General features: G+C 27.2%; 2 protein-coding genes across 2 annotated transcripts; one reads left to right on the forward strand and one right to left on the reverse strand.

The window, feature by feature from the left end:
- The first annotated feature begins 478 nt into the window (after positions 1–478).
- On the forward strand, positions 479–4,629 carry Naglu (N-acetyl-alpha-glucosaminidase). Its single transcript, XM_088198926.1, has 15 exons — positions 479–629; positions 698–843; positions 904–1,079; positions 1,145–1,363; positions 1,433–1,594; positions 1,667–1,796; positions 1,862–2,007; positions 2,415–2,499; positions 2,653–2,802; positions 2,953–3,168; positions 3,234–3,320; positions 3,393–3,583; positions 3,644–3,764; positions 3,834–4,098; positions 4,161–4,629. The coding sequence occupies exons 1-15, from the start codon at positions 560–562 to the stop codon at positions 4,337–4,339; spliced, it is 2,343 nt and encodes a 780-aa protein (XP_088055052.1). The 5' UTR covers positions 479–559; the 3' UTR covers positions 4,340–4,629.
- LOC148230078 (antileukoproteinase-like) lies at positions 4,340–8,128 on the reverse strand. The gene is made up of 3 exons (XM_088198927.1): positions 7,992–8,128; positions 4,648–4,836; positions 4,340–4,585 (listed from the first exon to the last, which is right to left on the reverse strand). The coding sequence occupies exons 1-3, from the start codon at positions 8,053–8,055 to the stop codon at positions 4,431–4,433; spliced, it is 408 nt and encodes a 135-aa protein (XP_088055053.1). The 5' UTR covers positions 8,056–8,128; the 3' UTR covers positions 4,340–4,430.
- Positions 8,129–13,585: the final 5,457 nt, after the last annotated feature.

Genomic DNA, 13,585 nt, shown 5'->3' on the forward strand with positions numbered 1-13,585 from the left:
ACGTGTTTGACGTTTTCGATTTCATTTACTCAATATGTCTACCGTTTTTCAACATTTGATTGGAAAACATAACATTTTTAGGAACGGGAATGACAAATATGGCAAGATGCAGAAAATTACATCACAAACTCTTGACAGTCCTTCATAATGACATGTCATAAGAGCATTATTTTCGTCCATAGCCTCAAACGTCAAACAAAGGTTTTCAGTGATATTTTTTTCTAAATACGCTTTGAGGAATAAGTTTTTAAATTTTATATTGATTAAATAACATTTAAATAGATTAATTTGGTTAAAACAATTTATTTTTAATAAAATAAGACAAAAAATATTAGATTATGGGAAATAAAATCATTTTTAATTGACTTTTATTGTAGACACGATTTTTTTTTAAAGGTGATTTAACTCAATAAATGAAATATAATTCAGAAGTTAATAAATAAATCATTTATTAGTACATGCACGGCTTATAATGGATAGAGACCAAATTTCAGGATGAAGTAAAACTGACAGTTGCTTCTGAAGTTTTATAACATTGTTAAATGTATTAACAGTAAAAATGAAACTCGATTTTGTATACAGAGTCGTTTTATTTTATATATTTTATCTATTGGAATCATCTTCTTCAGGTTTGTTTCTAATTTGTTTGCAACTTGTTGAATAATATTGCTTCCATAAAATACCATAAACTTTTTAGTTTTAATCAAGATAACGTCAGAAACGCCTGAAATAGAACAATCTTTAGCGGCATGGAACGTCATTAATAGAATAATACCAGAAAAAGCACGTTATTTTAAAACCGCAGTTAATAACAATAACTCCGACCCATTTGACAAATTTACTGTAAGTTTTTATTATAGTGTATTTGAGTTTTTATATTGTAATCAAATTATTATTGTTCAGATTGAAAAGGAGAATGGATTCGTAAAAATTACTGGAAGTAGTGGCGTAGCTGTAACATGGGGGTTCAATTATTATCTCAAAAACTATTGTAATTCTCATTTAGGTTGGCAAGTAAAGAATATAAACATTCCAGATGAATTACCTGATGTCAACATAACAGTAACAGCTTCTGATGTGTATGTTTTAATAATATTTTTCATTATTTTTTAATGAAAGGTGCTTATAAATATGTTTTTAACAGTTTCAGATTTTATCAAAATGTTTGCACAACTTCATACAGTATGGTTTGGTGGAGTATCAAAGAATGGCAGGAGCACATTGATTGGATGGCCTTGAATGGTATAAACATAGCTCTGGCTCCGCACGGTCAAGAAGCCATTTGGATGGAAGTTTATCAGACTATGAACATAAGCAAAGATGAATTAAATGACTTTTTTGCTGGCCCGGCGTTTCTTTCATGGTATAAATATACTTAAATATAAATTTAAATTAATTTTATTATTAATAATAATTTATTATTACGCTGAAGGCAAAGAATGGGAAACATTCAAAGCTGGGGAGGTCCTTTAAGTACAGATTGGCATCAACACACAATGATTTTACAAAAGTTTATTATAAATGCCATGACACAAATTGGTATGATTCCGGCTCTTCCGGCTTTTTCCGGTTTTGTACCAAAACAATTAAAAATGTTTGTTTTATTACTCAAATATATTTAAGTATATATAATATTATTACTATAAATACTTAAATATAATTTAAGGATGTTTCCTAATGCTAAAATGAAATCTGTGGAATCTTGGAATGGATTCCGATCCGAGTTTTGTTGTCCACTGTTTTTAGAACCAACTGATCCTCTTTTCAATACAATTGGAAATCTTTTCTTAACTCAAGTAATTATTAATTTTTTAAATGTTATGATATCATTCAGTTTTAATTTATTTTAATTTGTTTATAGATGACGGAAGAATACGGCAAATCACATATTTATTATAGCGATCCTTTCAATGAGATAAAACCGACTTCTGATGATAACAATTTTATTAAGAACGTCGGCGCTGCGATCTTCAAGTCGTTAACTGACGTCGACGATAAAAGCATTTGGTAAAAAACATATCAGAGACCAACCAAAACCGAAACTTTTCTGAATACATTGCAAACTTATAAATTGACTTCATTTTACATTCTTGGCTCTATTTTTATAATATTTTAAAGAAGCGCCATTTCTTCTTCAAAGAATGCTTTTGTTAATGATAGTTGTAAAGTTATTGTGATAATACCAAAAACTTCCTGAGTAGTACAAGTAGCGGCAGTTGATGTTGATGCAGGGTAATTAATATTATGTGAAATTTTTACTCTCTCGTAGATAAACGTATTTTTAAATTGATTCATATTTCCTTTTTATCTGTTTCTATCTCATTATGTAATTTCTAAATAAATAATATCTTAATGTTTATTTTATAATATATGTTCTATCGGTGCTGTTCATAAAAAAAATCTTATTATTTTAGGCTTATACAGAATTGGATGTTTGTACATGATTCTCTTTATTGGACTCCCGAGAGGGTTGAATCATATTTGACTTCAGTTCCACTCGTAAGATTTGTTATTTTATTGTGCTTTTAACCCTTTGATTGCCGAAATCTGATATATTTTTGCTAATTTACCGACTTGGCGACACACCGTTCCAGCTCACGGGCGGACTTACCACAATACTGTAGGAATGTTTGATCTATACTAAAATTTCAGGGTAGGATGCTGATTCTTGATCTTCAATCCGAACAGTGGCCGCAATATGAAAAATATGAAATGTATTACGGCCAACCTTTCATTTGGTGTATGTTGCATGATTTCGGAGGAACTCTCGGAATGTTTGGAAGTTCTTATAACATAAATACGGTATGTTATATTCTTAAATTTTCCCCATTTTAGTACTTTTAATGCTTTTTATTAATAAAAATCTTAGCACATGAAATATATTTTATAACAAAGATAACATTTTATCTTAAACTTCTTGTACTAACTACTTGTAATTAACAAAACTACTAGGAAGTGTACAAAGCAAGAAAATCTATCAACAGTACAATGATCGGAATAGGCATTACTCCTGAAGGCATAAACCAAAATTTTGTAATGTACGACTTGATGCTGGAAAGCGGATGGAGACAAGATTCATTAAATTTGAACGACTGGGCCAAAAATTATACCATAAGACGATACGGAAAGTTGCATGAAAATATAACACTATCTTGGAACACATTAATGGTAACTATTTTGTAATTTGTATAAGAATACAAAAAGTATATTGTAATATAAATTATTCATTTCAGAAAAGCGTATATGATTTTCGAGGTCTAAATAAAATGAGAGGAAAATATGTAATAACTACTCGTCCAAAATTAGGAATAAAACCATGGGTTTGTAATCTATATGTCTATTATTTATTATTAATATTTATATAGACTTAAATTATTTTATTAATTTAACAGTCGTGGTATTCCTCGAGTGATCTATTAGAATCTTGGAAATTATTTTTGACAGGCAACGATGATTTGAAAGACTCTGGCGGATATAAACACGATTTAGTCGATCTAACCAGACAAGTTTTACAATATAGAGCCGATCAAATATATATTTTGCTTGTTCAAGCTTATAACTTCAAACATTACGTCAATTTAAAGTAAGTATTTAATTTATAAATATAATGAATCAATAATTGTTTATAATAAAAAACTTTTAGTATATATTCTGAAGAATTATTAAGTCTGTTCGACGATCTTGAAGAGTTGTTGTCTTCTCACAAAAGTTTCTTGTTAAGTAATTGGATTGAATTAGCTAAAAATATTGCTTATTCCGACGAAGTAAGTGTCATAGAAATAAATCTAAATATATGTAGTATGTTATTATTTTTTATTTTTTTTCTTATGTAGGATAAGAAATTATTTGAGTACAATGCTCGCAATCAGATTACTTTGTGGGGACCAAATGGAGAGATTTTTGATTATGCGAACAAACAGTGGGCTGGTATGGTGTCTGATTATTACAAACCTCGATGGAATATATTTTTATCCGCTTTGAAAGAATCAGTGAAGAACAACCAAAAGCTCGATATAAATAAAGTCAAATTGGATATGTTTAAAAATGTTGAAGAACCATTTACGTTTTCAACAAAGATATATCCAATTGAAACAACAGGTATTTATATATCATATAATACAATAAAAATAGATTATATCAAACACTATTATTATTAATAGGTGATAGCATACAAATTGCCGAAAAACTATACGGAAAGTGGTCTTATAGGAACTATCCTGATCTACCAAAGAATGTCATTCCTAGCTCGCCAACGTTCTATCGTCAACGTCGCGAGTTCCACGAAATCGACGACGAAGACAGCGATGAACTGCAACCATCAGTGTTATTAATCAAATGATTATTATTTATATATATTTACTTTTATTAATTAATATATACCAGTATATGCATTTATATAAACCTATTTTTATATTATTACTCATTATTTACTAAGCACGGTTCTGCTTCAACGGAAATTTGCAAGAGTACGCCCCGCACTTGTTTCGACAGCATTTTTTAATTGTTCTGCAATCACCGTCGGATCGACACGTGCTGGTACAGAACCATGGTCCTTCTTCGTACGACGGACATATTCCTTGTTTAACTGTAATTAATTATTAAATATAAATAAAATTATTTTATCAATTATATATTGTGATTTAATACCTAAAGTCGTGTTGGTTCTTGTCGTAACTGGTCTTGTGCAAATCGCTCCTCCGCAAGAAGTCTCACAACATTTCTCGTTCCTCGGACATTGAGTATCCAAAGTGCAGACACTTGAGCATATGTTTCTTGATAACGGTGGCGGACAACTCCCAGTCTTGACGGCATTTAAGACTTGTGCGTCGGATCCATCTGAATTTGATCAATTACGTTAACAAAAAATAATATGATATAATAAAAACATTTTTTAAAGAAGAAAAATATTTTTTATAGTAAAATCACTTATCACAATCTTACTTTTTAAAAAAAAAATATCTCAACTGTTTTAAATACTTAATCAATTAGCAAATAACTAAATGTTTCAAAGTTAACTGTATTGTTTAACTCGTTCTAGCTTTAAGATCTTAATATGAAACTGTATCACAAATTTGAGTAACAAAAATATAAAATCTTTCTATAAAAAGAGTATTTTTTTTTAAATATCATCGAGTATATTTTTGCTTTGATAAAATTCTCAAAAATCTTGTTTAATTGCATTTTTATGATATTTAACTATGAATTATAAAACATTTAATCAGAAATTATTAAGATAGGAATAGTTATAAAAATATATATATAAAATTCACTACAAAAAACTCATTTTTTACACAAATTAATACCGAGTATAGAATCTATTGTGTTAAGTTTTTTTGTTAGAATATACAATTTTTTATACTTCTTTTAATATTTTTTCATTGCTATGTGTGACATGAATATATATGCATTAGTTCGCTAGAATTAAACACGTTTACAATTTTTTGCTCGTAAGATTACGTAGCTTGATTAATATGTAAAATTATGTGTTGATTTCAATTAATGCATATTTTTTAATATAGTCGATTTGATCGTTTATAATACAATTTTATTAAATGACAAAATTCATAGAAAAGAAATAGTTTGTTTTTCTTTACTATAAATTTTGCCATTTAATAAAATTGTATTATAAACAATAAAATCAACTATATTAAATAGTAAATAAATAAAAATATTGCTGTATTTTACACATAAACCTAAAAATTGAAATGATAAATACAACTAACCAAAAAATACACACTAGCAAAAAACCTAGATTTTATATATCATTATAAATTTCGAAAAAAAAAAAAAATATTTTTAAATTTTTAGTTTTTCGTTTTTAAAAATCTGTTATTATAATTAAGAGTGCAAAACTCGACTTTAAATAAATTAAACGTATACTACATAGCTAAGGTATAATGAAAAATAAAGACTGCAAAAGACGGATATAAAAGGACCGCTTCTTGAACCTAAAATCAGATAAATGTGAATGTACATGAGCCGCCGTCTGAAACAACTAACGCTTCAAGTCTTTACCCCGCAATTTTGTATGAAGGATACTTGATTACTAAAATAATCATTTTTTTATATAGAAAATATGAACTATTATATATAAAGGTAATGAAATGAGCAAAAAAATATAGACTGAAACAGACAGATGTAAAAGTCCCTTTCCAAATCAAAAAAATCGGTTAAATCCGAATGTCCATACGCTGCCATCCAAAATAGTTAATACTTCAAGTTTTTAACACGCAGTCCTTATATGACAAATACGAAATAACTAAAATAATTTATCAATGATTTTTTGTAGTTATTTTTAGATTTAAATTTTACTTTTTTCTATTTTAAAAATCTATAAATTAAGGACTTAAAACTTCAATATGTACTATATAACGGTGATGTAATGAGATACAGAAAAATAAAAGCCATTACTAGACAATTTGGATTGTTAAAGACGAATATAAAAGCACCGTTTCAATAACCCAAAATCAGTTAAATTCGAAGTTCCTACGCGTGCTTATAACTAAACCTACACTATAACTAAAATGTTTCGGTATTTATCAAAAAGAAGGTATAAGAGTATTTAATTTTATTTAGCATTACACCATTGATAATAGTTAATCACCAAATATTACTAACAATGATATAATCCTACATATCAAATATATTAAATTAGAAAATTATGGAATTTTAATATAAGCATTTTATATATCAAGCACAATGATTCTATATTCTACAATAATGTATGTGCGTGTCCATATTTGAATACATCATAAGGTCTAGTATCAGTAAAAAGTATTAGAATAATCTTCAAAATTGTGTGACTCATGTGAGCATAACTTTGAATTAAAAATATTCAAGAATCTGTGAGGTTTCACATAAATGACTTTATGAATTACATATAAAGTAATAAAAGTAAGACTATTTGAATCACAAGTAATATATATATACATATATGATTTGAGCTACACAAGTAATACAAAGAAGACTGCTTTGGCCACAATTTTAAGTTTGTACAAACTTATAATAGTGGTAAAAAAAAAATTCTTTTACCTGCCGTTGGTCGCACAGCGACGCAGCGCTCACCCTATCGGTTTTTTTTGTATGAAACTTATTAACTTGCGGGTCTCTCTACTTTTCAAGAATTATGTTTTTTTCAAAATTGCAGGCTCAAACACGTGTTTACTAATTTGATATACATTTGGCTTTGCGTATTAGTTGTGTTTTACCAAGGATCGAGAGAGAATGTTATTTACGCGGGTTAGATTTGTGCTAGAATTTTTATTTTTCGGTAATTTCTTTTTATTATTATTTACTCTATTGTTGTAATTATTATGTTTTTAATTTATTTTATAAATATATTTTAATTAACTCTTTTGATACATAGTATAAAAAAACTATTTAGAAGTTTTTTTCGATCTCTTAGATAATTTAAACAAATTAAACAAATTTATCGCAAATTTTGCAAATAAAAACATAACAGTATTTAGGAGAGAAACCTGACACTGCGATAATTCATGACCCAGAACCAAGTGAATAGAATCGTCCAAAATGTAATTTTTGCACTAGGAAAAAAATCGCAAAATCACCATCAAATGCCACATGTGCTATAATCCAATATGCAAAAAACATTCATCGGCATTATGTCCAGATTGCATAACTAAGTATTTAAGTGATCAAAATAAAAAATAATATATATTTTTTAATGTTATTTTTAAACATTTAACCATATATGTAAAAAAAAATATATTTTACTTTTAAAATTTTTTTTTTTTTTTTTTTTCTTTCGTTATGTAAATAAAAGTCTTAAAGAATTTATTTATTTTATTTATAAAACACTAAAATAAACCAAAAATAAAGAAATATTCAATATTTCAACTTAAAAACATAAAGAACTGAGAGGCGGCTGGCGCGACCAACGGCGGGTTAAACATAAAATATAATATTTCATCATCATTATACTAATCTATTAAATAAACTTTATACATCATATTTTTAAAATATTTACTTACCAATGTGAATGTTTGAAAAAAATAGGATCAACAATCCGGTACTAGCCAAATAAACCTTGAACATTTTAGCTGGAAAAATCACTAACCATACGACTCAGAGTCTAACAAGGAAATGATTGCTTTGTGTTGTGGTATTTTTATTTTATGCAATATTACGTTTAACACCTTGACACACGCGTAGCAATAATTGTTTCTTAAAAGAATAGCATTGCAAAACACTTTTGGTTAATTATTCACGATTCATGTGTGTAGCATTGATTTGACCTTAGGTACATTTTATTATCCTATTAATAGCCTCAGGCTCTTGATAATTGCCTTGTAAGTATTATTTTACTTCTATGTCCTATTATAGAATTGTAGCTTCATATAATTAATCTTCTAAAATGTGTTGGCTTATGTATTTATGAATTGTAGATTCAACGTGAAATGTGTCGCTGAGTCTAAGATGTATCGGTGAAACGGGTATTATTAGATAATGGTATGAATTTGTTAATATTCCTTCGTTATTTCTTATATGAAAAATTTGGATCCCATTGAAATTGAGTAAGGTTATATTTAACCAGCACAATAGTCCCAACGGCCTAAACCTATAAGACCTGTGTTTGAGTCCCATACGATGTTATTTTTCAATTGTGTCTGGGAGATCAGAATTAATGATTATTTAATTTCAGTCTAGTGTCTTACTACTTATTGATTATGTTAATTACCCTGTTGGCTCACAAATGTCATGTTGCAACAGAAGATTTACAATAAATAAATAAATAAAATACACTTTCTGAAGAATCAAGCTAATAAAATATATGTTATGTACAGGAAGCAATCGGTTCTTTTCATCACTGCAAATAACAAAAATTTAACTTTTTATATTTAAAAAATCCATAAATATGAAGTAGATGGTGACATTCAACTTTAATTTAATTCTATATATTCTATGTATCAAAATATATAGTATAAGTTAGTTTTAATGTATGTATAGCAAAGAAAAGTGAGTCAATGAATTTTACAAAAAAATAAATAAAAATCGATGATGCGGCAAAATTTTGTAGTGATATTAAAATATTTACCTATTATTCTTAATTTATGAAGATTTTAAATTCTATGTAGTTCAAGAATTATCAATGTTTCCGTTGTAAACCGAAAAGCTTATTTTATTACCAAGTGACATATTCATATTTCTTCTCGAAGATATTAACCTCTTAACTGGGCATGATCCATAAAGGCGTTGTAATTATATTTCACTAGCTGTCGGTACCTCACTATCGTGAGGTACCGATAGCTAGCGAGTGTGCGAATACCGGACCCTCAACTTTTTGGGTTTTAAATATAATTTTTGCTTCGTTCTGATTTTTATAAATATTTTTTAAAATTTAATGGTTCAAATTGGACATTACTATTTAGGATTTTCAATGATAGACAAAATAGTTCAATCTATAAAAAAGTACTTAACATTTTCAATTCATTTGAAAATAGGTTTACAACTTGACTAAATATTTCCAGAAAAAAACATTTTATAAAATTTATTAGATTTACAACGTTAGATTTTATCGTTATATTGAAACTTAGATATTTAATGATAAATCTAAATATTGTATATCATTTATGAATAGGTTTAAAACTTGGCTAGATAATAATAAATTAAAAATTGTACTATGAAATTTCAATACAGCGAAGTTCACGGAACCAATGAATAAATTTTAGTATACTGAAAATTCGTTATATTGAACGTAAGGAAGATGATATATTTTATTTTTAATTATCACATTACTACAACATCAAAATAACCTCTTATAAGGTTGACAGATAGTTTTTTGCCCATTTTTTTTAAGGATACTGTATGAAACAATAAAATTTGTGAAAAAAATGTTTTATAAAAAAAGTTTGAGGGTCAGCGAAACACCTGTAATGTCGCTTTTGAACACATCTGTCACATACCACGTCAAGAACGAACTGAATTTGGAGAAATATTGTGTAAAGTTGCAACGTCATTCTTAAATTCGGATCAAAATATTTCGTTATACTGAGATCAGTCTTCGTTATAATGAAAACATTTTGTATGCAAGTTTTTCGGGGACAAATTAAAGATTCGTTATACTGGGAATTTTGTTATTTCGGTATTCGTTACAAAGAGATTTCGTTGTAATATTTTTTAAAATAGGTTTGTAACTTTACTAAATATTATTAAAACAAAAAATATCAAAATGTTTTCAACATAAAAAATAATATTAAAACGTAACATTTTGTATCATTTAAAAGTAGGTTTACAGTTTAATAAATAATAATAATAAATAGCATCGGTTACACATCCGCTCAAAAATATTACTGATATGAAAAAATATTTTGTTACACCTTACTAACGCAACAACACAATCGATCATATATAGTTAGTGCAATGTGAGTGATTATAAGTAATTGATTGTGTTTTAGCGTATTTTAGGTGTTTGAGTGTCAGTTTTAACGCTGCATAACACAATTTTATCATAAATTTAAATTTTCGTAACAAAAAAGTTTTTTGGTGACACCATAAGTTACTTTATAATTAAAAAAAATATTTCTATGTTTTATGTGTAAGTTTAAAAGTCAGTTTTTATTTACATTTACTAATTAGAAAGAAACAATAAACTAAAAAATATCAAGCATCTAATCTGTTACTTTAGACCAAAAGTGCGCTTTAAAAATATTAATAATTTTGAAACCTTTCTCTTTTTTGATTAAAAAATATTTTGATTTACATATTTTTTAAAGTAAATGTTTTTCTGCGCAGCATTATATATTTTAATAATTAATGAGTGTAAAAAGTTTTCACTATATTTAAAATTAATAATAAACTAATGATATTTAAAATCTATAATAAATTACTTATATTTAAAATCCATAATAAAATAAAAAATATTTTTAATGTTGAAAAAAATATTTTGAATAAATCTTGAAATTTTATTCTGAAACTTTTAATTTAAAAAATATTTAAATTAGTGTTATACATTTTTGTGTAGTTTACTTTCAAAGGCGTCAGTAAGAGGGATTTTTGCAATACCGTGCGCTTAGTAATTGGTTGGTAATGAATAGTACTTATTTTGAAACTTTGCCCCTTTTTGTTTAAAATATTTTTTAAAGCAAAGTCTTAAAAATTCTCTAAAAACTAAAACTTTAAATTACCAACGTTCGCCAAAAATTTAGGTACATATTTTTTCTGTATAGAGAAGCTAATACATATCCACATTATTTATATTATATTTTAAATCTATAAACTAAAAAAATATTTTAAAAAACATTTTTTTTTGTATTTGATGATTTTTATACATATTTTAATAAATTTTATACAATTTAAATCGTTAAAATAAATTTCGCTCGTTAAAATCAATTTAGTTCGTTCTCAAGCGCGGGACTTCCCAAATTTGCTTTGACAGTTCTTCTGTCACTCTGGCAAGAAATATGTTATAATCGCGGCATATTTGTTACAAAGTGACAATTGAAGATGATTCAAGTGATGCAGCATTTGAAATTATAGACAAAACTATAAATTGCGGGTGTGCCAGTAAGTGTTTAGTTATAAATGAATAATATAACACGGTTATTCTAACAAAATTACTATTGACTTTCCAGGATCTAATATTAAAAGACAAACAGCGGTGATTTGGCAATTAAATGTATACATACCGAAGTTAATTAAACATATTACCATGCTAGTAATAATAAAAAACTATATGACATATTGTGACAATTTTGTAGAAGATGAAGATATGCCAATCTACGTGTTTAATCCTCTACAGTACATCCATCAATTTTGTTCTTCGGTTGTCGTTTAAATTTAATTTATGGATTACATTAGTAGTAATAGTGTGTTCAATGTTTACTCTTGATAAGAGTCTTATTGCTTTTTAATTATTTTTCAGAAGCAATGATGGAACAATTTGATGACCTATATGGCTACAACGTAGAATTGGTATATATAAACAAAGAGTTAATCTTCTCATGTTGAAGTCACTGTGAGCAAGTATTATCTTTTTATAAAGAACATACTACATAAGTTTGATGTAACTGAATATCTTAAATTTGGCTATTCAGAAAGAGGAATGATGGCACAGAACAAAAATTGTACATATTTTGCCACATCGGAATTAAAAATAACCCACTCTTAGATATTTTGGCTATCGATTATTCCAGGTATGCAATCACATATTTATAATCATTGTAAAATGTCGTTTATTAGATAACATCCAAGAAACTACACATTTATAAGTTGTCCGACAGCGCCGATTTGATCGACATTAACTTTCAATCCTCACATACTAAGGATATATTACACGTTCATGTTTAAAACATAACTGGTTAATTTAAAAATTCTTAAAATCTAACGTATATGTGTATAAAATCGTATGTGTATAAAATGTGTATAAAAGCAATGATAATGTTTATGTAATATTATTATAAAAACTCACTTTTCGGCCTCGGAGCCCGGCGACGGGATTTCAAAATTTGAAGATTTCATTACAAAGATTGTTTTATGAGTGTTTATCTAATTTAATCAATGTATTCTTCTTATCCTAAACACATTATGTATATATTTAATTTTCATAGGTATAACACACCTAGTAAATTTGCAATCCAATTATTTATAAAAGCAAAAACTCACTTTTAGGCCTCGGAGCCCGTCGCCGAGAATTCAAAATTTGAAAATTTCATTACGAAGATTATTTTATGATTGTTTATCTAGTTTAATCAATGTATTCTTCTAATCCTTAACACATTATGTATATATTTCATTTTTATTCAGTCAAATGACGAATTAATGAAAATTATTGTCGCGTAGCAAAATTTTATTATTAAATAATAATTATTTAAAAGTGTTGTCACGGTACTATCTATTTGAATTTGAATGCTTATTTTTCATTGGTCGACGCTATTTGAATATTTGAATGCTTATTTTTGATTGGTCGAAACAACAGAACGCATTACCGGCGGCTCGAAAATCAATCGGAACAAATTCAATTTTAATTTTTATTATTATTTATTATTATAATTAAATATATTTCCTTTGTTTACGTGTATTGTTACACACTGTTAATACAAAGCGATACGATTTACAGAGTAGATAATTGAACGGAGAATGTTTCGTTTAAAGTTATGCGCGTCCGGAAGCGACGGCGGAAGCGGCTTAGAACAATTATATATAAGATACATAACGGGCGTGACGCAAAAAGTCGGCATACCTTGCATTATATCATAACAAGAGCAAGCCTTTCTGTGACGACTTTTATAGTCATTTACTCTGCATTTTAATTATTTTATGATGGATAAATAACTTTTAATTTGACAAATTTAACTGTCCATTTAGAAATCAAGTAATGAAAAACTGACCGATTAAGTCATTCTAATATATATATACTTTGATTGTTTTAAAAATGTATTACTAGCCATGCACTAAAAAACGTTTTACTATTCTGATTATATAATCAAAACAAAATATACGATACAAAGCGCTACATTCTCATACTAACCAGAGTATACTTGAATATATCAGATCTTACACTATTTTTTTACCAATGTAGAATTTGATGTGTTAATAATGGTCGTCACATATTTCTGTTTAAATCATT

Source organism: Plectrocnemia conspersa, unplaced genomic scaffold, assembly GCF_051122295.1.
Source record: "Plectrocnemia conspersa isolate PC_06_02 unplaced genomic scaffold, ASM5112229v1 ptg000011l, whole genome shotgun sequence".
NCBI classification, from domain to species: domain Eukaryota; kingdom Metazoa; phylum Arthropoda; class Insecta; order Trichoptera; family Polycentropodidae; genus Plectrocnemia; species Plectrocnemia conspersa.

Bases quoted from the DNA above. Each gene is read 5' to 3' on its own strand.
- Naglu (XM_088198926.1), top strand. From the start codon at position 560: ATGAAACTCGATTTTGTATACAGAGTCGTTTTATTTTATATATTTTAT. The intron at 2,803-2,952 runs GTATGTTATATT...CAAAACTACTAG, and splicing joins GTTCTTATAACATAAATACG to GAAGTGTACAAAGCAAGAAA. The intron at 4,099-4,160 runs GTATTTATATAT...TATTATTAATAG, and splicing joins ATATCCAATTGAAACAACAG to GTGATAGCATACAAATTGCC.
- LOC148230078 (XM_088198927.1), bottom strand. From the start codon at position 8,055: ATGTTCAAGGTTTATTTGGCTAGTACCGGATTGTTGATCCTATTTTTT. The intron at 4,837-7,991 runs GTAAGTAAATAT...GATCAAATTCAG, and splicing joins TTTTTCAAACATTCACATTG to ATGGATCCGACGCACAAGTC. The intron at 4,586-4,647 runs GTATTAAATCAC...AATTAATTACAG, and splicing joins AAGAACCAACACGACTTTAG to TTAAACAAGGAATATGTCCG.